Source organism: Anser cygnoides, chromosome 3 (genome assembly GCF_040182565.1).
Source record: "Anser cygnoides isolate HZ-2024a breed goose chromosome 3, Taihu_goose_T2T_genome, whole genome shotgun sequence".
NCBI lineage: Eukaryota > Metazoa > Chordata > Aves > Anseriformes > Anatidae > Anser > Anser cygnoides.
In genome coordinates, this window is record NC_089875.1 from 28,301,894 (window position 1) to 28,326,462 (window position 24,569).

General features: G+C 40.9%; 2 protein-coding genes across 19 annotated transcripts in view; one reads left to right on the forward strand and one right to left on the reverse strand.

The window, feature by feature from the left end:
• THADA (THADA armadillo repeat containing) overlaps positions 1-21,573 on the reverse strand; it is a 170,965-nt gene extending 149,392 nt beyond the window's left edge. For 7 of the 12 annotated variants that reach the window (XR_010830148.1, XR_010830149.1, XR_007160903.2 and 4 more), the window contains exons 1-18: positions 20,940-21,573; positions 20,332-20,461; positions 15,508-15,603; positions 14,279-14,373; positions 13,722-13,852; positions 11,958-12,106; positions 11,721-11,753; positions 10,785-10,833; positions 9,680-9,870; positions 8,430-8,524; positions 7,911-8,131; positions 6,286-6,977; positions 5,509-5,660; positions 5,215-5,370; positions 3,913-4,035; positions 2,836-2,959; positions 1,309-1,457; positions 207-417 (exon numbers count right to left, since the gene is read on the reverse strand). Coding sequence is in view for 9 of the 12 variants with exons in the window: in XM_048057633.2 (XP_047913590.2) it covers positions 207-417; positions 1,309-1,457; positions 2,836-2,959; positions 3,913-4,035; positions 5,215-5,370; positions 5,509-5,660; positions 6,286-6,977; positions 7,911-8,131; positions 8,430-8,524; positions 9,680-9,870; positions 10,785-10,833; positions 11,721-11,753; positions 11,958-12,106; positions 13,722-13,852; positions 14,279-14,373; positions 15,508-15,603; positions 20,332-20,377 (2,713 nt within the window). In the remaining 3 variants the exon portion in view is untranslated. Of the gene's footprint in view, positions 1-206; positions 418-1,308; positions 1,458-2,835; positions 2,960-3,912; positions 4,036-5,214; positions 5,371-5,508; positions 5,661-6,285; positions 6,978-7,910; positions 8,132-8,429; positions 8,525-9,679; positions 9,871-10,784; positions 10,834-11,720; positions 11,754-11,957; positions 12,107-13,721; positions 13,853-14,278; positions 14,374-15,507; positions 15,604-16,035; positions 16,367-16,487; positions 16,562-20,331; positions 20,578-20,939 lie in introns of those variants that run through there. The other 5 variants (XM_066993773.1, XM_048057630.2, XM_066993774.1 and 2 more) reach the window with 5 other exon arrangements.
• Positions 16,824-24,569, forward strand: part of PLEKHH2 (pleckstrin homology, MyTH4 and FERM domain containing H2) — a 59,723-nt gene continuing 51,977 nt past the window's right edge. For 2 of the 7 annotated variants that reach the window (XM_066993779.1, XM_066993780.1), the window contains exon 1: positions 21,686-21,816. In XM_066993779.1, coding sequence (XP_066849880.1) covers positions 21,746-21,816 — 71 coding nt within the window. In that variant the 5' untranslated portion in view covers positions 21,686-21,745. Of the gene's footprint in view, positions 16,954-17,628; positions 18,542-21,680; positions 21,817-23,079; positions 24,182-24,569 lie in introns of those variants that run through there. The other 5 variants (XM_048057637.2, XM_066993782.1, XM_048057635.2 and 2 more) reach the window with 5 other exon arrangements.

Consider the following 24,569-nt stretch of genomic DNA (forward strand, 5'->3'; position numbering starts at 1 on the left):
ATCCTCTGAGAACGTGTAATAGCCTCAACATGAACAGGTCTGGCTTCTTAAACAGCAAAATCAAATAAAAATAAAACAGCAAAATCAAAATCTTTTAGAAATAAGCATCTCTTAACTCACTAGGCCTCCTACCAAATGCCTTGAGGAAAAGCAGTAAGGTTTCAAATAAATATAAAAACAGGTGTGTTAATTTCCATGAAAACTACCTGCTAAAGTGTTCTTTTCCATGGTACTTGCTGATGTGTTTTCATCCGTCTGGGGGCTATGCTCAATCCATTTTCCTAAACAAATACGCTGCAGTTCCTTATGATATACTAAGAAGTTCAACAAATATGATGCAGTGACACAATCATACGGCTTGGTACTTGTACTAAGATCCACTGCTGCTTGGAACAGTAGATCTACGTTTTCAGAATCCTGAAAAAAAACACAAAACAAAACAGTATCACTCATTTAATTGAGCTGCCATATTGATTTAACTAAACTAGGTAGCACCCTGAAACCCAAGAATGTGCTTTTCAGCAAGTCTGCTGGTACATATTTGTTAAGAAAACACTTATTTTGTACACTGATCACCTTAAACACAAAATATGAATGTGTATGTATTTAGCACATAAACAATTACATACACATTGAAGATAGAAACACCCATTTATAAGGCAGTATTCAAACACACTGCATGTCACAGGAGGAAGTTTGTTTTCAAAATACTGTGTTTTATCTGCTAATGGTCATCACAGAGAAGCAGGTTTTATTAGGAAGCAGTGTTTGTCCACCTATAATTCTGAATTTAAAAGTAGTACTTCATGAAATAATCATAAAAATCAGTATCAAGTCAAAGTGAAAATTTGAGAAAAATAAAAAAGAATCAGAAATGAAATCCTGAGACCAAATCAGAGAGGAAAATAAACACAGAGCTAAATTTCTTAAAATTAAAGAGTAACCAAGTCAAACTACCTCAGTAATTTACAAAGGGATATCACAGCTAAGAGCTTGTACTACCCATTTCTTTGATAATAGAGCACACTCTTTCCTAGTATTAAAGTGTGCTTAGCAAACAGTTTATAGCCATACCCAACGAAACTTCCTGAACTCTCTCATCCATTAGTGAAACAAGTCTCCTTAGGTAAGGGTCAAAACTGTGCAAAAAATATACAGAAAAACTAGGGATGAACACCACTGAGGTCAATTTGGATCAACTTCTCATTTTCAGGAGTTATGTTTTCTACCCAATTTAAGTACCTAGTTCAATAGAGAACATCCATGTTTCATGAAATGATTCTCTTTAAACTATTTTTAGTTACATACCTGTAAACTAAATGCAACATCACGCAGTTTCATCAAAAGCTCAAACGCTAGGACTTTTACTTCTTCAAAAGTACTGGCAAAACATTGAATCAAAGTCTGGACACGAGTAGAATCAATCTCCTGATCCAACTTAAAAATGTGCACCTGTCCTGTTCAAATAAATCAATTTTACTGTTATACTGTATTTTTTTTCCAGAATCAGCACTGCATTTTATTTAACTCGACTAACAGAAACACTAACATGGAATTTTAGCTAAAGCACTATTTCAATACTAACAAGTATTTCTTTAATATGACATGTTTATTTTTGAAGAAAGGTTACCATATAAAAAAAATTACTCTCAGTTATACAGAAAATAACTTATTGTCAAAAACAATTTCATTTATTCAGCTTTGAAAATAATCTTTATTTTAGCTTTGCTTAAAAATTCTTTAAAATTAGAAAATAATCCCTTTCAAAAAGGGTTTAAGACTTCAGCATGTTGCTGGTGGTTTTTTTTGCTTGTTTTCCCCCCCACCCCCACCCCGGTGATAAGAATAACCCTCTGAAAGTTATTAAGCTTTTTCACTTCTAATTTAGTCAGATTAGGAGTCATGATTTCCGAGGACCGATCTAATGTCAGAAAGAAGCTAGAAATTTTAAGACGTAAACAAGTGCACCATAGTCCAGCATGGAACACAACTGCAGCTAAATCTCCCTTTTTAAAGGAATGTCAGGCTTCTGAAATGTTAAGGCTGCTATAAACGATTTCCAGTACAAATTTCTGCTAAACAATTAAATGCAGCAACAACATACCACAAACTCATAATAAAAAAAATGAACATTTCAATGATTTATTACAGGTTTTAAGAAATTAGGGCCTACCAAGAAGGTCTTTTCTTCTCCCTCTCAAAATCAAGTTTTATCTTACATGCCTAATTTCTTTAAACAATAATAATTCAAATTTAACAAAAATTTGCTTTAAGTTGTCCATATGATACAGAGACAAAATTTAGCAAAATCACCAATATGCTAAGACACTAACTCTTGAATTGGGGTTGTTATAATGGTGTAGAAACTAAAGTAACAGCAGCAGCAGATCATCACCAGTTGTTCAATTAAAGTATTCCTTATTTAGTATAAAATATTTTAAGGATATACAGGTCTTTTCAATTAAGTTTTTATTGTCTCAACATTTTAAATAATGTATCATTAAGATATTAGAACAGGTGAAGAAGTTATTAAATATACTGAATCTTGTCCAAAATCTTCATCTGTGACAGCTAAAATTCAGTGAAAAAATCTTGCTAAAAACATACTATGAATGAAAATCCCAATTTAAGAGAGACATTCAACGGACCGTAAAGAGTTGTATTTACTTCAAAATTCCATTAGCTATTAAAACATACTATCCTTGCTTGGGAGTACTTCATTTCTATTGTATTTCCTAACGTAACTATTTTACTTTGACAGAAATTAACCAGCCAGCATGAAACGATCTTCTTCAGTAACTCCCATTCCTACACCCTATAAATGAGGTCTCTCACCTTTCGGAACAGAAAATATTTCGGCTACTGATCCTAAAATAGTCAGAGCAGAAAATCTGGTTGAGTGCGATGAACCAGGAAACAGAGCCTCAAAAAGTCTGTCACATACAGATGACATGAAATCCTAAAGATCACAGGAGAGATTTTAAGACTGTTTGCTGTCCCACAAACAGGAGTTTAAGTAATTGAATTTAGGACATTCTGCTTTAAGTGTTACCCAACAAAATTAGGAATTTCCAGTTCAATTTGGAGGAATAGGAGGCCTACACATTTGTAGTACTGACCAACTTCTTGTTTCCTAGAGCACATAAAGGTAGGCAGATTTTTAAGAGTTTCCCTTACCTACTCCCACAAACAGATCACGATTTTATTAAAGCCTTAAAAAGCAGTTGAGCCAGCAAAGCAGCACTCAAGACAAGAAGCAGTTTAACACAAAGAAACTGATTATGTGGGCCTTTAAAGAGGAGAGAAAGGACAAATACAAAATAAGTGTTCACACTTAAATCTTTGTGCTGCAGCTCAGTCATTCATTCCCTTACTGATCATCCCGGAGAATTAGCAGGAAGCTACTTCTGCTAATTAGCAGAAGCTCAGGAGATCTCTATTTCAAACCAAAGTAATGCACATCATTTAAAACTTCCAACTCATTTGCCAGCAGCTCACAAGACATTTACCTGAAGATTTCAGATTGGATTAGGAGATACCTCTCCAGTCAGTCCCCGCTTGCTGCTGTATCAGTTCACTGAGCAATCCCTCAGAAAGTAACCTGGATTGCTTTTGGACAAAATTAAGCTTAAAGATACTCTCCAAATACTAACAGGCACTCAGCTCATGTGACAACACCACATTTAGTAGAAATTAATTCGCACAAGAACATACAGTGTGGACAAGGTACTCAGCACTGTTTCACTTTAAAGGTTTATTCCTTCTGCACCACAGTGTTTCCTAATACAGACAGGACCTAACTTACCCAGAGGCGTTTTCAAGAAAAATTAACCACCTTTCAGGAATGCCTTCCCACCTCTTACTGTTATCATCTATACCTCTAGTAATCTAAATTAATTTATATCTACTTACATTATATTGCTGCAAAATCCCTGAAGGATGCCTTTTAGTAGAGTCTTCAAGTAATTCTTGCTTGGTTTTATTTTGCTCCAGTTTATAAAGCACCTGCGAACTTTCTTGTATTCTACAAAATAACTTATAAAACAAAAATCAAAACATAGCTAAGGCAAGAGTCACTGAAAGTTAAATAAGGGGAAGGGGGACTTTCAGCTTAATTTCCAGATAGTGTTGCTTATAATATTTAAGAAGTCTGTATACAGCGTAACACAGAACTGATCCTTTTCGCTCCCTCCAAAAACAAGGGGTTTTTTTGCTCCCCATCTCTTGTGACCATGCTCTTTCCCATGCCTGTACACCTCAATATCTATTTCCATCCTTGTCCTTAAATTCATGCCTACTCTTCTCCCACCTCTCCATTTTCCGTGGAACATAAGTTCCCATATAAGACAAATTCAATTAACGCACATCATTTTATAGCTCCAGTGTCTCTTACAGAGCTTAACGCACCCCTGAAGTGCTTCCCCCCAGCTTATATTACCACTACTATTATTTCCTATTACAGTTCCTCCAGCACAGGTTTTCCATCTCAGACTCCTCAGCTTGTATAAGGCAAGAATGAAATAAAACGGCATTCTGCTCTTTTGTTTCTGCCAAGCCTATTTCCCCGTTTCCCCCTGCTCTTTCTCCAACTAATTATTTTCTCCTTCCACATTGCCTTCTTTGCTACCAACATCTTCCAAAACATTCTTTGCCAATACGTGGTTTCCTCATCCTTGCCATATTCTCCCACCATGCCCTCCCACATGTGACCCTGGCATTATCTACAATGTCAACCCACTCAGTCTCTGCAGACTACAATGTTACAGCCACACCCCATGCCAACCACAGCTTTTCCTTCATATTCCTTTACCCTGTCTTCCCAGTCAGGCTGCTGAGGCTGACCAAGTGACTGCGACTGTTGCCTGAGTTCTAGTATGTCTTAGTGCAAAACCAGAGCAATACAAGCTTCAGGGCTTACTCTACGGCACAAAGTTGCTTTGCACTTGCCGTTGGTCACGTATGCATACACTGACAAGTTAACTAACACTCACTACCATTCTTGATGGAGTTACTATTGATAATTTTTTGTTTAAGCCACTCTTGCACGCAATAATCTAGCATCCTTCTGTTGCATAATACATACAACACAGACCTGATCTTAGAGTTTCTACTCTTTCAGATGTGCATCTTGTACGCACTAGGAAAATTTGCGAAATACGCAATATAATTAAAACAGTAAGCACAGTCAACATTTTCTTTACAGCTTTAAATTACCTTTCGTAGTAGAGAACATATCTGTTGCCTTACTGAAGGAGACTGACTGTTCAAGCTGTACTCAAGGAAAAATAGAATTAGTTGCATTTCTTCCTCAGACACAACTTCCGTGCTACGATGGGTTTCACAAAGCAAACCTAAAGCATCAATGCAAACCTGAAAGATATTTAGATGTTAAACACAAAAGAGTTACAGACACCTATGACAACATCTTTAAAACAACACTGACATACAATTTAGGATCTAAGCAATTCTTCTAATTTGAAGACGCATAAAAAAATATTGCCCCTCTACCTGATTGTGCTGATGCACTAAACCCTGCTTTATACACTCAGTAGATACAAGACCGTTGCTCATGATACTTGAAAGTTCCAGGTGTCCATGAGCCCTGGCTGTTCTTAGGCATGCCATCAGGGCTCCAAGAGCTCCTCTGGTACTGCAAGAGCCTGAAAAAAATGAAATACAGCAATAATTACAGCCTGATTAACACAATAAACAAAATACTAACTGCAGGGCTCGTCAGAAACTCCACATACTTCCAACGCATGAACCTACTACCTCTTTTTCTCTCTAACCCAATAAACCCCAAAAGACAGAGTCTGTCACAGATTCAACTCATTCTAAATTGCCTGGTTCCCAAAAGCTTCTTCGCAAATAGGTCACGCAGAGAAAGAACCCTGTGATGTCTCAAAAGCCATTATTTGAGAATTACTTTCAATTACATCAAAAACTACAAAGAGACTCATAAATCTAATATGCACATATTTGGAACAAAAAGCCATCTGTAAAGCCCTGCTGTTGGACATGCCTATATAGGAAATAATAATAGAACAGAAGAATAGGAGAACAGTTAGAACGCTATTTTTTCTGCTCGTGGCATGAAAACTCTTGTGATTATTATGAATCCTACCCTGAAGCACTGACACAAATCAACAACCATCTGGATTTTTTTCTCCCCAACTTAATTCTAACACGAATAATAAATCAGAAACTGCATTTCCAAGACTGATTGTTTTGTGTTTCTTTTTAAACTCATTATAATTACAAATATCATTTTATTTATTTTCTTACCAAGATTAGCATCTGCAGAAGCCTGAAGAATTCTCATCATGTAGCTCAGACTGTCAGGGCTGCATCTGAGCAGTTTTGGTAAATAGTAATCTATTATATAAGTAGTTTGGTCATGGTTCCCTTCACATAGTATTAGAAGAAGAGGAGAAACCCAGATGTCATGCCACTGGTCAATCCAGGAACTTTCCTTACAACTCGAAGTAAACTGCACTTTGTGATTTGTAAACATGGTTTCCAAAAGATCACTCGCATAGGGTGCAAGAGACTGATCATTCATCATATCCAAGATTTGTCCTGGAATTGTTCTGTCCAACTGTAGTATACTTTCAGTGCCCACACATTCCACAAGACACCCAAGAGAAGCGTATTTTCCTTTCACATGCCATTCCAAACTCAGCAAATGCTTGGTCAGCCTTGCAAAGAATGGGTCTGATTTTAAATTGCATCCAGTAACGATGGTTTGGTGTATCTGAAGAAGATTCCTGAATATCAATTTGGTTTGGTGTCTAACAACATCTAGAGGGTGTTCCCAGTGTGTGTAAACATATTCCAGCAGCTTCCCAATTACCTCAGAGTTCCCATTAAGTTTGATTTTTAGACTTGGGGAGTCTGAAATGAGGGCAGCTAGTGCTGAATTAGTCCAAACAGCAACAGTTTTCGATAAACATATTGCCATACTGGATTCTTTTAACCTTTTTAAGAGAACAAACAACAACAACAAAAAATCATTATCTTAATTTGTCACTTCTATAAAAAAGTAACAATTTTACATTTCAAAATAACTATTCATCACCTTAGTTTACCTCACACTAAAACAGATGAGGAAACACCCATTCATTGAAGAAAAAGAAAAAACTAACACAAAAAGGTTTTGGTTGCTTCAAATTGTGTGCTCTGTCACCTGACACGTTGTTAACTGGTCACAGCTAAAACCACCTCAACATGGTGACAAGCCACTACAGCAGCAATTTTGAAAACAAAAATAAAAATGAATACCCACATGGCAGTAATTGAGCAACATTATGCTGCACGCTTCTTGAAAATTTAAGGAAAAGTTTTCACTGCCATATAAATTAATAAATAAATAAATAGAATTGTATGTCTAGACCACAAATCACAAAACTGACCTCCAAGACAGAAACCATGGTTGAACAGAATACTAATCTCCTATCCAATAGGCTGGCAGTGCCTTGGATGCAAGCAATCACTGCTTGTAATCAGGGAAAGAAAAGTGTTATTTCAAGTACCTCATTCACTGGCACACTTTGTATTCTTCTGTACTTTAAGTAGCATTAGAGGTGATGTCCTGAAACTATAGTTTATCTGTCTACATAAGAGTGGATTTTACCATACATTAACACCAAGTTGTTGGAAAACTACAATTTATGCTGGACAAAAGAGCATTTCATTTTAGCATGCAAGAGGAAAATGCAACTTAAGACATTTTGAAACTTACAGAATTATTCTCAATATATTGAAAAGGGTGATATAATTATCACAGGAAACCAAAATAATTACATTATAATTATATAGGACCTATATAATTAATAATTATATAGGACTATGACCCATGCGAAGCAAAAAATTTAGCATGACACAGAATAAAAATGAAAATACAGGCTTACTCTGAACTTAAAGACAACAAGACTGATGCAATATCTAGTAACAGTTTCTCTCCACTTTCACCCATGCTGCTATTCTTCCAATCCAGCATAGCCAATGCTCCATGGCAAAGAAAGAGAAGGACAGAGTCGGAGAGTTCCTCTGTACACAGAGTCCCACAATTACTCACAAACCATGCTGGCATGCCTGCATGCTTCTTCAATCCAAGAAGCAAGTCACTGACCTGCAATAGCAAAATACAACTCATTGCACTACCTTAACACATGAGAAAAGGTACTTTGTGCATAAGCGCAAATCTTAGAAGATGTGAAGAGATTTTCTGCATGTCGTTTTTCTTATAAATCCAAAAACCTTGTATCATTATTTCATACAGAGAATAAAGGATTTACATTCCAACAAAAGACCGATGCAGAGGTTGGCAGGCCCTGCGACCTCTATCAGCAAAGCCTCTAAATAACCCCAGGAACACTGATTAATGACACTACCATATTTCACAGGCTTTAGAGAACACACGCACTTACCAAGGAAGGTAATTCTTCAACTGGCTCATACATAGCTTTAGTAAACAGAATAAAGGCCAGTCCCGAGGTAGTCTGAACAGTCTGCAGTAGAGTTTCTACAAGGCAGAGAACAGTTTTTACTCAGAAGCACAGCAAATGTTGTGTGTCAGAACTGTGTATCAAAATTATAATGCTGGCATTGAATTTTCCTCCACTACTTATAGTTGTATATTCACAAATCTGTAGTGTCTGGCTGGATAGCAAGTATTAACAAATTCATACTTCAGTGTAAGGCCAACGGCATCCTGGCCTGCATAAGAAGCAGTGTGGCCAGCAGGTCGAGGGAAGTGATTGTGCCCCTGTACTCGGCTCTGGTGAGGCCGCACCTCGAGTACTGTGTTCAGTTTTGGGCCCCTCGCTACAGGAAGGACATGGACGTGCTCGAGCGAGTCCAGAGAAGGGCGACCAAGCTGGTGAGGGGTCTGGAGAACAAGTCTTACGAGGAGCGGCTGAGGGAGCTGGGCTTGTTCAGCCTGGAGAAGAGGAGGCTCAGGGGCGACCTCATCGCTCTCTACAGTTACCTGAAAGGAGGCTGTAGAGAGGTGGGGGTTGGTCTGTTCTCCTACGTGCCTGGTGACAGGACGAGGGGGAATGGGCTAAAGTTGCGACAGGGGAGTTTTAGGTTGGATGTTAGGAAGTACTTCTTTACCGAAAGGGTTATTAAGCATTGGAACGGGCTGCCCAGGGAGGTGGTGGAGTCACCATCCCTGGAGGTCTTTAAAAGACGTTTAGATGTAGAGCTTAGGGATATGGTTTAGTGGAGTACTTAGTGTTAGGTCGGAGGTTGGACTCGATGATCTTGAGGTCTCTTCCAACCTAGAAAAATCTGTAAATCTGTAAATCTGTAAATCTGTAATAGGTAACTATAAATACCTTTCAACAAACAGAAAATACAGAACTGCCTGGTAAGAAAAGGAGGACCATGGCAGAACCTACTTATCAACTTCTACTACAAAAAAATAACACCTGTATAAGAAGCAACCATGACTCGTTACAGTGCATCAATAAACAGTTCTGACTGCGTAATTCATTATGATCTTACAAATCATAGCTCGCAGAAAGACCTACTGCTAGTCCCCACTCACATTAGCCTCAGCAGTTCAACTTCCTTCAAGCTAAAACAAGTTTTTCTACATACAAGCTGAGTTTACTATAAAGAGAACAAGACTGACTTAATTAAAACACTTCTTTTTGAATGTTACTAAACTTACCATCCATTAGGAAGCTGATGGAACTTTTCAGCAAACTACACATACTTTGCCAAATGCAAGACTCGTGATTTTTCCAAAGACTTCCCTGAATATTTTCTTGTAATTTCTGTACAAGCATCATTGAAACTTTAATGGCCATCAATAAATCATGCATCAACTGTGTCTGAACTACACGATTTCCTCTATTCTTTCTAGGGGAAAAAGAAGAGAAGATATGCTTACAAACAGGAAACAAAACCCATCCTTCACCATCCCCATAAAACCACATTCTGCCACCTTTAGACAGAAATAGTGGAAGAAATTAAGTTACTGTTCAAGTTGACCAAACTAGCAGAAAGAAAAAAGTGTACTTGGACAGTGTTTTAAAATGAAGGTAAGAAACACAGTAATAAATTTTTCAACAGTTTCTGTAGGTTCCCACCACAAACTTTCACTCATTTGATTCTGCCTGAACAGGGCAGGATCTAAAGAGTGACAGAACACAATGCTGGTCCCTTCTCATTTTATTAAACAGTTCCTCTGTGCACAAAGCTTATTTCTATCATTCAACTCTCTTCTAATACGAAGACAGACAAGCTGTAAGCCTGTAATGTACAAAACATTCCATTAAGCGCTGTTATCCTCCAGGCACATTGTAAGAGACCACAGTGAAGACGCTTCACTTTATGTTATGTTGGAAAATGTCAAGATACAAAATGATGACTGCTGTGACAGTCAAACAGCATATCAATACTGAATTAAACACCTATGAAAAGTGGAAGAGAAATACTCTAACTGAATTTTAATAAGTGTATTTATTAATTACAGTGTTCAGTCACAATTCAGATAGCAAAACCACAACTCAAAGGCCTCCCTTAAAAGTAGTAGCTCTAACACAGTATCAGTGCCTTAAATACTACCACCTTTTTGTTCCTTTCCTCTCTATCATCATATTACCACAAAAGAAAAGAAACTTTTTTTTTTTATATTTTATATACATATCACTGTAAACTGACATTCGCATCTTTCACCAATGCATGGCTATCAAAGTGATAGTCCATATTAAATTATCTTGCAAGAATGAAATGAAAACAGATAAAATACAGCTTATATTGATTTCACTTGCCTGTTTTCTTCCTGTATGTCAAGTAGCGACTTTTGCAGGAACTGAAGAACTAGTGGAAATAATTATGTTATGAATTTATTTAAAAGAGAAGTGGAACAGAAAAATCCCAGCCATTACACATACACATCACACACAGATGCAACAAAAAGTTATCTCTATAGCAGTGTTTCTTCCACTCCATAAAGAATTTAAGCAGAAAATTCAGTGCAGACCCAAAGAAGCAATGCTGGAACAAAATCTCACACTGTTTTGTAACAACCTGGTACAAAATAAGAGTTTCCGACACACTTGCTCTAATCCTGTGAGGCATCCAGAATTCTGGCTCCTCAATGAAAAGCTGAAATTACCAAGAGCTCAAGACATAGCAGCAATAAAAGGTCCACAAAAAGCTGTGAACATTATTTGCATGCTGAGGGCACAGCAGGTCACGTTATCCCATAGTTTCCAGACAGATGCAGTAAGTGACTCTGAATCGCTGAGGTTCAATAATAAATGGTTTTACCAGCAGATCAAACTTCTGACAAATTACTACCAAACACAATTCTTGCCACAGCAGACCAGGGCCTGCTATATGAAGACTGGATGTTAACAGCTCACTGTTACCATACTCAACTTCATCATGAGGGACAGAACAGAGATTACTTCACGTAAAGTAGCACTGACTCTGATAGTCCTTTAAGATCACTCATTGGTACCCTCAGATTTGTATCTGGGGATGCTCAGTAAATCAAGATTGATTCCTGGAAATTAGAGGTACAAACCAAGGAAAAATCCTTGACAAAAAAAAAAGTACCACATGAAGAAGGTCCTAGTCATTAAAAATGTATTATAATGAAATCAGATCTGACAGATCTTTGTGCCTACCACGCATTACTTCTTCACACACAACCTTCCCCCGATAATCTAAAGTAAAATTTAATACAAACATAACTTTACCTTCTTCAAACAGGTTCTTAATACTTGCTTTACCTAGAGGAAAGAAAATACATTTTAAATAGTGACTATTGAATGTGAATACTGACTGTGAATGTGAATGACTATTGAAAGTGAATACTAGCCAAAAAAAGCTTTTTTTACATAGAGATGTGAACATCATTATTAGGTTCTGCACCAAGATGCAAAACAATGCTGAGCATGTTAGAACAGAAGACAATATATTCGACTTCATCATACCTAAGCTGAAGTCCTCCATACAAGAAGCAAGGTTGTCCAGTACTTTTCTGTACAAATATATATCCGTGGTTTTCAGTTCTTCCCTAAGGCAGCGTACAAAGCTTTGAACACCTAACGGCATCAACTGTTCAGGAAGACCATTTAGCGAACTACAACAGTAAGAAACGGCACGATCAGTTACAACACACTGAGGTGTGTGAAATACCACTCAACTTAAAGTCAGTGTCAGCTAAAGCGCCCGTAATAGACAGGTTGCTTCCCGTATTAGCCCTCTCCCCACACTTCATGCAAATGCAAGGATGCATTATATCTATCAGATTATACAACTGCAGCCTATAACACTTAAAAAAAAAAAAAAAAAAGGGCAAAAAGTAAAAATTTTCAGTAACTGACAGCATGGTTATTACTGTTCCCCTTTTGGTTTCACAGTCAGAAAACTACATCTCTAGTCTTCAAGTCTTCAGAGTATGCAGGAGAAAGTTCTAAGAATGTCCAGACATGACTTTCTGTATCTGTTCTGGAATATAGGAAGGACATTAAACCTCCTTAGTTTTTTCTTACCAAAAAACATTTTTCAAGATTTCCTTCTGAAATAATTTCAGTGAGTTAATTCAGCAAAAAATGAAAGGAGAGTTTGGTCTTGTATCTTTAATGCAATGTCTACACAAGGTTTAGATTACTCCTGCAAGTGAAATGTAAATTAACCTCCGTTCTAACACTATATTGATTCCTAAAGCAAGAGTCCAACATTTCTGTAGCATCATGATATAAATGAATACACTGGGGATAGATAATAACAAAGTTGAGTCTAGATGTACAGAAATTTTACAGCCTCCTAAGAATACTTGTATTTCCTGTGCATAATTTCTCTTCTCCATTTTATCTACTTGTATTCCTAGGAACTCCTTAACATTTCAGCCTACCCTTACTTAAAAACGAAGAAAGCTTAGCTGTAGCCACATACCTAACAACTTATGGGCTTGTTCTCTGCTCAGCCCACTTCAGACTTTGAAGTGACATTTCTAAAAGAGGCATGTATATGAGCTTAGATAAAAAGGGTCACAACAGGTGAAAACAGCAATACGAAAAGATTCATGCAGCTACCACTAGCATTACCACTAGTATTACTAGCACTACCACGGCATACCACTAGCATTCAACAGCATCTATCAAACATATTTTGTTTTAAAGTAAATGTGGTCTAACTTTGAAGCAACAAAAACCTGTTAAAGCAGTGTGAAGCCCTGGCATTAAATGAAATATTGGATGGAAGCCCTGGAGGTCTGTTGAACGATAAATGTTTTTGTGCACAGAAATGAAGGCAGTTAAGCAATGGATCTTAAAATATTAAGGCTGTCATAAATTAGCTAAAGAAATACAATAATAATTTTGCAACAGAAAACTCTTATTACAATAGAAATAGGTATGGGAAAACACTCTTTAGTCATGATTCCACTGAACCACCTTCTCTTTACATTGTCAAAGTGGAGTGTTTTTCTTTTTATACAGATGCATTTTAAATTTCTACTCTATTGGATTTTAAAATTCAGTGCTAATTATACACAAATTGTCTTTCAAGTAATGAAAGAGATCAAAATAATGCTTCACTTTGAAGCTATTTATCCAATGATACATTGGATTATTTATATTAGTACCACAAATTTTCAGTAATTACAGCAATTTGCAGTGCATGAGAAGCTACTGACTTCAACGTAAGAAGAGCATTTAAATAAAACAAACCACGTTCACTATCCAATTCTTTACCTTGCTAATACTTTTTTCAAGGGATTCTTCACACCCAGTGAAAAATATGTCTCTCCCAAGATATCCAAACAAGCTTTAACCATGGGATCAAATGCAGAGTTTTGATCCATCATCTTCACCAAAGGCATGATCTGTAATCAACAGAACACTTGATCAATAAAACAAACTACGTACATGCCCTAATGTACGGTAATGGAGGTGTAATTCCCTCTCATTCAAGTATACGGTGCAAAAACTGTCCCCACTTTACCATATCCTGTTGAGATTAAGTTGTTGAATAAGCTCCAGGAAAACCTCTGCTAGTAAAAATACATAAATACAAAACTAATAATTTGGTATCGCTTGCCTTCCATTATTCTCAGTAACCACAGCCTTTGCTAATTTAAGTACTAGAACTACACTCCTACCTAGCACCTGCAGGAGTAACAACTTCATTTTACCTGCTTCCAGGAACGTTTAAAACATTACAGAGTTTATTTTACAGCTGCATTTCCCGTTAACAGTGTGTATTACACTGTCAGTTTCAAGACAGCACACTAACACCAGTGAAACCTTACTTGTTTAATACACTGGATTTGCTGGATGCCATTGTTCAGCTGTCCACAGTGCAGAAGCAGAGATGCCAGATTTTGTTCTTCAGCCTTTGAAAACTCTACATTTGGGAGGAGAGTATTTTTTTTAGAAAGGAATTACAATAAACAGCATAAAGAATACATTATTTATAATAAAATATCACTGCTTAATTATCAACTTTTTTGCCATTCCAGTAAACCTACTGGTGCCATATCCTTTAAGTCACCTTAACAACACCTTAGCACCAATTTTTTCAAACACAGTCCTGTGCACTGTGCACCTGCTCTGCCTTCACTGCATCCTCCCTCCAGACATCAGTAAGATTTCCCCTGAGCCTTCTCTTCTCAGGGCTGGGCAGCTCCAGCTCTCAGCTTTTCCTCTGAGGAGAGATGCTCCAGTCTCCTCATCATCTTCATGGCTTTTGCAGACTCTCTCCATTATGTCCACATCTCTCTTGTACTGGGGAGCCCAGAATTGGACACGATACTTCAGGTGTGGCCTCACGAGTGCTGAGCAGAGGGGAATGATCACCTCGCTTGACCTGCTGGCAGCATTCCTCATGCACCCCAGGACACCGTTAATCTTTGTGTCAAGGGCACACTGCTGTCTCACGTTCAACTTGGTGTCTTCCAGGACCTCCAGGGACTTCTTTTTAAAGATGCTTTTAGCTGGGTGACCCCCAGCGCATACTGGTGCCTGGCATTGCTCCTCACCAGGTACAGAACTCTGCACTTCTTGCTGAACTGCACAAGGCTCCTGTCAGCCCATTTCTCCAGCCTGTCAAGGTCGCTCTGGACAGCCCCTTTCCCTCCTAGCCACAACCATTCCATGAGTCTTTGAAATTCTGTATTATCCCCCATATTAAGGCTAGTACTTCAGGCAGCCGTGAATTACAGGCCTGCAAGCAGGACCACAAGTAGGATCCTCTAACACCTTCACACCAATGTTAAGACAAGGCAAAGAGCTTTTCAAAGCAAAGATGCAGTGATCTAAAAAGATTCTTTAAACTCTGCCACAATAAGAAGTCATTGTCATTACATAAAAAAGGCAAAAAACAGTAACCAAGAAAAAACCACTCAAAGCAAAAAACACCGCAAATAAAACAATTTAAAAAAAAAATAAGATCAATTTCAGTAGCTACTCAAATGGGTTCTAACAGAAATAGAAATTGCACGATATTAGTTCAAGAAAAACAAATAAACAAAAAACTTACTCTGAAGTTTTTCAAGCTGTCGGTGATCAAAAAAGAATGCATCAACCTGAACTTCTTTCTTCTTCTTTAAAACCATTTTAGCTGATGAAGAGACACCTGTTAAAAAAACCACACACCACCTTGTTTTAAAAGCGTAACTACGAACACTTCCTATAATGGCCTTTTTGCTGCCCTAAAATATTGTTTATTGTATTATTTGTACAATTTCTTTTGCAAGATAATAGCTCTCTACTCTTTCATAATCATCAACCATCTTAAGCATGTCCATAATCTGTCCAAAATCTGCTGAGACTTCGTAGCACAAAGAGAACAATTGAGAAAAGATTTCAAGATTTGTTGGATAAACCTCAAACTGTCACACTGGAGTCTTTACTGCACTTGTTATGTAGTCTGCAACATATCCCTTGATCAGAGCCTGAAAGTATCATGCAGACATGGGAATTACACCACAGAACTCCTGTTGCTGTTTTAGTTTACTTGATGTAGTGTTTAAAGCTCGTTTAAGACGTAATGTGAAGCTAGGACTACCTAGTGAACCACTGTTTTATTCCTGAAGACATCAACCTGTGCTTCCTCTGCCACAACGGATGTTACAAAGAGGAAGTTATCCTCTTTAAGGCAGTGGAAATTTCACGTGCGCTGCTGTTTCCCTGCCTTACGAGCCCATTCCCACAGAGTAGCTGAGGCTGGCGGGGCCCTCCGCAGGCTCCCTGCTCCTGCGGGGCCACCCGCTGCAGGGTGCCCCGCGCCCCGGCGGCTCCCACATGGAGCCACCGCAGCCCCTGGGGGCAACCTGCCGCCGAGGGAAGGGACCACCGCCTCACACACCCCGCCTCCGGCCGCGGGGGCCGCCCCGCAGCACCGCGGCCCGGCGACGGGCGGGGAGAAGCCGCGGCCCCGCCGCCATGGAGGCCGCGCGGGCGGCGGAGGGGGGGGGTGGACGGGGAGGAAGCAAAATGGCGGCCATCGCCAGCCCTTACCCTGAGGGGAGAGGCTCGGTCCCTGCTGCCCCGCCTGCGCCGGGTAAGGCCGAGCCGGGCTGAGTCGAGCCGGGCTTTCCCCGCCCCGGAGCCCGGCCCTCGGCACCGCCTCCAGCCCCGGCGCTGAGGTGACGGAGCTGTAACCTCACCGTTCGCGTGGCGCCCACGCGGGCACCTTCCCCTTGATGGCGGGGAGAGGGATACGAGCGGTTCCTCGTAGCCAGGGGCAGGGTGGTTTTAGGCCTCAGCAGCCGGGTCGTGCCTCCGAGTCCCGGGGCGTAATGCCAGCAAGAAGCGTGCAGCCGGCACGCAGCGAGGTACCAAGCGGGGACTCTCCTTGGCTTTGTGTCTGGCGAGGGGGAACCCCACACAGGGTGGAAAGCGCTGCTGGACAAGCGGCTGTGGTAAAGCGCCCGATCAACTAGTAGTCACGGTGCCATTGAGATTACACAGCAACAGCATTTAGGTAAGGAAAAGAGGGAAAAACATAAACATGTGTTGCCACTCCACTTTCACCCAACGGCAATTTTCTCTCAGCCCAGAGTACCTCAAGTCAATGAGACTCGGTTCATGACTTTCAACAAACTTCTGCATAACTTAATACTGAGATTTTGTACTGCTGTCTGACTTGAGACATACATATAGCCAGAGGAACCGAGGAAAGGTTTCGCCATATCCACACACATGGGAAATACTTTTGAGTTTTTCCCTGCTGGCTGGTTGATTTCCCCTCTACTCTGTGTGTGGCAGCTTGTAGCAAGCTGACACCACTGCTGGCACCGTGCCTTGCAGGGGCGTGCTGGGCTACCTCCAGCTCGGAGAGAGGCTGAATGCTGATATATATGATTTAGCTTCCCAGATAAATCAAACTGATGCATTCTGATTTAGGGTAAGGTAAGTAACATCTAGAGCCAGCTGAACTAAGTCTTCAGCTCCTTATGCTCCGTTCAATACCGGCACATGCTACATTTAATTGAATCTTCTACCTTTGTGCAGGCTTATTTCAGGGAAACTGTTTCTAGGGTTCCAGCTCAGTGTATCCTAGCTCACTTTCTGTCCCACTAGGAAAAACTGACCAGCAGCTTCCTGCTTACCAAAACAGCTTTCCTTTTTTTTTTTTTTTTTTTTTTTTCTGTTCAAGGAAGCATCAATTCCAGGGAGCTGTCACGTAAGACTCGAAGAACGCGCACTTTTGTAGTGCAATGCAAAGCAGCAGCATCTCAAGAAATCTCAAGACTCACACACTTGCTCTGGTCCCCAAGAGCACCAAGTTTCCAGTAGCCAAAAATCACTTACTTAGAACTAGCTCACGTACTATAACACAACACCACACCATATAACATGGATGTTTTACAGCTCCAAACGTGCCTTTATGACTGAGCAGCTTGCCCAGCATGGGTTATCAGCCTTAACTACCTTGAAAAGGTGTCACTCTGTGTTCATAACTTCTATTTCTGCTGGTAAGGAGCAACAGACCTTTGAATTACTGGTGTCTGTGCTCTGCTACGCATCAAATGAATGAAACAAGCAGACGGGACATCCAAAATGAAATGAAGTATTTAAACCATGGAGTTCATTGCCCTGGGACACTCTGGTTCTTGAAAAATTACATTTGTTCAAAAACAGCTGGGCTACATCATAGAAGGAAGAAAAAAAAATCCAGCAAAAGTTTCAAAACAAAACTTCTGGCTTACAAAGTCTCTGAACCACAAGGCAACTGGAGACAGGGACAACGTGCTTGGAAAATGCCTCTTCACTTCCTCAGGCAATGGCTGGCGCAACAGCCAAGAGACTGGGCACCAAGTTGGGCAGCCCTCGGCGCCAAGCTGGCATGGCTGTTTTTGCTGTGATGGCTGAGCCAGTCTCTGCAATTCATCAGATGTTTTTTCTAAGTGTTGGATTTATGTTTACAAACTTTACAGTTGAGACGAATCCGTATCTACCGGTGAAAAATCCTCTCAAAGGAAATATTCTAACCCACACTGCTGGAAACCTGAATTTTGAAGTTGAAAGTTTTAGTCTTCTGGAGCTAAAGGTCTGCATGCCTATATCCGGTAAGTAGAATACTTTAAGCCTATAATAATATTAAATAATAATATAATTTTATTATATATATATAAAATATTATTACTACTACTAATATTCATAATAATAAATATAAGTATATTGATAATAATACTTATTAGTAGTAGTTATATTAATAATAATAATATATAAGCCTATTTCCGAGGGAGATGATGAAGTTACTTTGAAACTTGCACCGAAATCTGCTGTTTAGTGCAATATAGCATTTTACCACTCTGTGGCGCCAAACAATTAAAAAGAGGTTGTGCTTTTAAAGGAAAACCATAGCCCTTCCTAAAAGCTGTATTTTTCTTAGTAGAAAAAGCCTTCGCTAGTAAACAGATTCTTCCATTCAAAAGTACCCAAGCACAAACACTACAGGCCATTATTTAAGATGCCATTTTCCTACCAGTGAAAGACAAGCTGTAGCCTTCCAATAACAGTTAAAGATATGTCATGGTGATAACATAAGTTGAACAGGAATTATCCTTCTCCGTTCCCCTTCCCCACTTAAACAAAACCTTTTAATCTGCTTTTTGAAAGACCATCTGATACCTTTTAATTAATTCTAACAGTAACTGAAGATCATCTATTCCTTCCTTTATATCACAGTTTTGTTACAACTAGTATATACGGTGTTATGGGAACTTTCTTTTCATTGAAAAGTCTAAAATACATCATCCTTTTAAAGAATCCAGATAGAAATGACACAGAAGATGATGTCTGATGTCTGATGTTTTGGAATTGCAAGATGTTTTTTGGAATACATTTTCCAATTGTAGATATAAACACCTTAGCCTCAAATGGTTGCAATGCTTATCTATGTGGTACAGAGAAGCAGAAGAAGCCTCATCTGTCATGGCAGGTTCATAAGGCTCTGATCCAGTGTGTCAGAACCATGTTCTGTGTAGTCACGGAAGTCTAATAAACCCCCAAATTTTACTTCCCATTTGCAGGTTTGATAACAACTTGATAATCTCCGACATGGAGCTAGTGATGTTCTTTGGGTTAGTTTCTACACTCTGGACCAGATGTTTTGCAATACAGGGTTCACAATATTTCAAAATAAATGTGATATTCTTGTTCAGTAAGGCAAACAGAAACTTTGAAGTTACCTTTTTGCATTAGGTCAAATTGCAGAGATAGAAGCAGTGCAACATACACTTCTTCAGTCTGCATATGTTATTTTAGAGAGGCTTGCATTTCATTGTGTTTTGTATTTACTTTGGTCTACTTTTGCAGTGAGTCAGCTAACAGAGGTGGTTGTTGCAAGGTGCAAATCTCTGCTCGTGTAGTTTGCTTCTACAACATACTGCGTAGCACTGATTTATTTTGCATTTTCTGTACATACTTGCAAGACTGTGCCTCTGATTTATTATTGCTTCTATGTAACATCCACTAGTGACAACACCAATGAGAAACACCTCTCCATGAGACTGCACTTGTGCGCACAATAGTTTTCTATGCTTATTTCACGCCTTTAAGATTTATTCCCACCTTCTAATTACAAAACAAAATTTTATTTTGTTCTGTGCATCCCAGCTGGTCTACTTGTAATTTCATTCCCTTCAGTAACTGACCTTGGATTCTAGACATATCGGCATTACCTGTCAGGGCAGTTCAAAGAAAATCTTCAGCATCCCTACTCCTTCCAGACTCTTTTTCTCATGCCTCTTTACCTGTCAGTACCGAGGGCTGCACAGCTGCAGAGCATTATTAGTACTATTATCTGAGGCAAAGAAAATGTCAATCCACAAAACAACCTGAAAGAAACACTCACGGAGCGAACAGGCTTTGCTCTCCCTCTTGCGGTCCAAGCCTGCCATTCCCACAGGCTGCGGTCTGCTTTGGCTCCACGCATCCCAAATTCAAACGCTCTCCACAGCGTTGTGTCTATCGGCAGAGGATGGCTGAAAGCAAACAACACAGACAAAGTTTGTATTAAACACCAACACTAAATCCTTTTGTACAGAGATGGTTAGGAGCAGAAGGATAATTTTTATTCTTTTGGTGAAATATTTTCATGTGGAAAAATAGCGGTTGTTTTTAGTTCATTTGTTTTTAATGTGGCTTTTCAAGGCACATCATAAAGAAGACATTAGGTAAAAAATAGTTCATTTCTTACTATTCCAGCAATGATATTTTCAATATGTTTTTCAGTGGCAAGTGTTTCAAAAACACATGAGGCACTTAGGAAAGTACCAGCATATGAATCAGATTCAGTGAAGTTCTTTGGCTACTTTAAAGTCACTGCAAGTGAGTGGAAAACTGGAAGCTGTCCCGAACTGAATAGGAAAAAATGAAATTGTGTGGATGATCAGACAGGAACATTTGAGCTTTCAAGGCCCTTTTTTTTTTTTTTTTTTTTTTTATCACAAAACCACGCACTTTCACTCACTGATCATCGTGACAGAGCAGCTTACACAAAAAGACCACCTCACTGTACACACTGCCTGTATGAGGAGACGAACACAGTGGTGGAGCGCAGTTGGTTTGTGCTCCTGAACCTGTAGACCATTTTGTCTCTCTAGATCCCAATCCAACCAAAAGATAATCCCTACATCTCCACCCAGACCAATAGGTGTACGAAGATGTCTGTATGTGTCAGACAAGGAACATCACTTTCTCCGAACACTTTTCAATCCTGCAGGTAGCCTTTACCACAGACTTTGGGTCGCTGGGCACCAAGATGCATTCATTGCCCTTCCAGCCAAGGGGCCGAAGCGCCTGCTGCTAACAGAATCCCAGAACGGCCGGGGTTGGCAGGGACCTCTCAAGATCGCCCAGCACAAGCCCCTGCCGAGCAGGATCGCCCAGAGCACACTGCGCAGGGTGGCATCCAGGCGGGTTTTGAATACCTCCAGAGAAGGAGACCCCACAACCTCTCTGGGCAGCCTGTCCCAGCGCTCTGTCACCTCACAGTACAGAAGTGCCCCCTCATATTGCGCCGGAACCTCCTCGGCTTCAGTTTGTGCCCGGTGCCTCTCGTCCCCGGTGCCCGCCCGGGACACGCCGCCCTCCAGACCCCCGCCCCCGCTGCCCCTTCAGCGCCCCTTCCCCGCCCGGAGCCGCCGGGCTCCCCCCGCCGGGCTCCCCCCGCCGCTCAGGCCCCGCCCGGGCTCCCCGCCGGGGACGGCCCCGGCTCCTCAGTGGCCGCGGCGGCCGTCGCTCAGGCGGTCTGCCTGGCCGCGGGGATGGTGGGGCGGGCAGCCGGCGGCGCCCACAGCCCGGACGGCGCCCGGCGAGGCGAGGCGAGGCCGGCCAGGTGGGAGCTCGCTTCTCCGGCCCCTTCCCCCCCCCCCCCTCCCTGGGCGGCCGGGCGGGCACCGGGGCGGGGGGCGCGGAGCCCGCGGGCAGCTCCGGGGGGCGGCGGGGGGTGGCGTCGTGTGAGGGCATGGCGGGGGGTGACGTCATATCAGGACATGGCGGGGGGTGACGACATGGTGTGGGGGGGTGACGTTGTGTGAGGTCATGGTTGTGGGTGACAGCCCGTGAGGTCACGGTGTGGAGCCCGTGGGGGCAGCGGGCTGTAGGGTGGCGGGAGGTGGGTGCTGGAGGTCCCTGCTCGTGTGGGGCGGCCGGCAGAGCGAGCCCCCTGAAAAGGGGAAAGTGGGAAGAACGCAGCTTCCCGTTGCGCTTAATAAAACCCAGTATTTTTAAAAAGCCCTCCTCATCCAGCCTTCCAAGTCTCATCCAAAAGTTGCTCCTTGCCGTCATGCCGTGATCTCTCAAAATTGCAGCCACCGAAATGGTGACACGAGGTGGTTTTGCGTGGCGCAGTGACAGTGACCACATACATCCAAGGGTGCTCCATGGGCCGCGCCACCTGGCCGCCCCCCTGAGCCCCGCAATGAGGGGATCAGAAGGGCCAGAGCAGGGTCCCGCAGCTGGCACACTCCTTCAGGGGGACTGGCCCCACAGCATCGAGCAAGCAGCAGGAGAACCTGTCCTAAATCGGGGTTTGGAGGCCGTTTTCCATAGCTTAGGGTACGGTTCGTCTGGGCACGGAATTATGCAAAATGAGTCGAATGGAAAATAAAGTTCCCAGTGTTTTAGGCGAGTTTTGCCTGGCCAGTGACAAACCTGAAAATGGCTTCCGTGATTCCCGAACAGGTCCACTTTGTGTCTCATCGTTTCCTTTCTCCAGCCCAACCTTTATGGCTCCAAAAATAATTTGGAAGCGCTGCGTTTGGGTGGAAGAAGGGCCTGCAGTTCAGGGCCCTTGGGCTGTAACGCTGTAGGATGGTGCTGCTCATGCTAGGCAAGCCAACAAGTACAGCACAAACCCGCTCCTAGTGAAGCAGGAGGATTTATCAAGCTTTCTCCAGCAGAGAAAGGACGTATAGAGCATACGGACAGAATATGAAATGTTTAGTTAAACACAGTGTTTTGTTAAAAAAAGAGCAAAACACTGACAGCATGATAAGGAATATGTAAATTTTTAACATGCTTCAAAAAGCTGGAACATTGTTCCCTCCTTCCCCCTCAGATGTATTTTGATAATTTCCAAGAAGACAGCAAAAAAATAAAAAAATAAAAAAAAAGGAAATTATTTCCATCCCTTTGGGGAGAATGTGACATTCTGGCTTCTGGAAGCCTATGAAGAGGTTTATAAACTTAAAAAATGAAAAAGACAAATTTAATCTTTCCAGACTTGTCAAACTTGTCTCAATTAATTTTTGATGACATAATTAGAACTTACCACTTTAATGTGTGCTTTTTTAGTTTACTTTTCAAAAGATTTTATTTTTAAAGACTGCGAAGAACGGAGGGCTTTGCAGTGGGAACTGGAGCAGGAAGAAGGGGAGGACTCTGTAGGTTAGAGTGCTGATTCAGAGCACTCTATTAAGCCAAAAGAGATGAACTCATTTTTTTTTCCTCCCTTGGGGAATCAAACACGAAACAGGAAGTCATTGATTCAAAGCAAGATCATTCACTCCACAATTGTAAACAGTGTATTATGTGTCTGTAAATATTTCCAGAACCCATTGGCTTTTTGGAAAATATGAAGTAAATTATAAGAATCTCTAACAAACATCCCACAATAAAAAGAGTTATTCTCGAACTTTTTATCTGCAATGTTTATACAGTGGAATATTAATTAGCTTGGACATTGAGAAACTACTTGGCTGAACGCATTGTTCACTGCCAGAAATCCATCTACTCAAATGTTTTGTCTGTTGAAACACAAACATTTTTAGCTCCACCCTGTAATATTGCGCCCTACGAAAAAGCAAAAATTCTTTCCCGACTTTATCCATTTGTGTTTTCACCACCACAAACACTGAAATGTCCTACTGTTAACCAGATGTTGGCTGAGTTCGTCTCTGTCTTACGTAGCTGTGATTAGTCAACAAGGAAGAACACTGTAAAAAAAAGTCCTAAATAGACAATCTAATAGGAAATTGTCACTCCTTATTACTTAGGAGACCAGACCGTCTGCCCAAATCAGTCCATGCTTGAAGCCACTGCTTCCTTTGCAAAGTAGAAGAAGCTGCTGCTTGGAAGTGTCCTGGTGCATGTGGGGACTCTGCACAAGGAGAGGGGATCAGGGATGGGACAAGGGGAGGAACCTGCTTCCCTGACAGTCCTGGGAATCTTCTGGCAAGCTTAACACCGTAGGGGAAATGGTAAAAGACACCAATCACCTAGAAGGCTTGCAGTTGAAGAAATGCTTGTGTGCTTAAAGTTGAGAATTTGGGTGTTGCAGGATCCATTCAGGAAACTATTTTAATAACATGCTTAAATCTCAGCAGTTCCACAGGGATTCCTGAGCTCCTGAGTAGAGGATTCCTGAATAGGGATGGTTGTAACCTCATGCTTAACAGATTGAACCACAGCCTGAGAGACCAAGAGAAAGAGAGGGTCAGGAGTGGAGCAGCTACCTTCAGGCAAACAATTATGGCAAAAATACTTTCCTCTTTTTACTTCTAACTTAGATATGGAATGAAAGGAACAAAGAAATTAGGGTCTGGGAAAGGAAAGAAAAGTCGTGACAGTTTTTCACCTGTTTAGCTA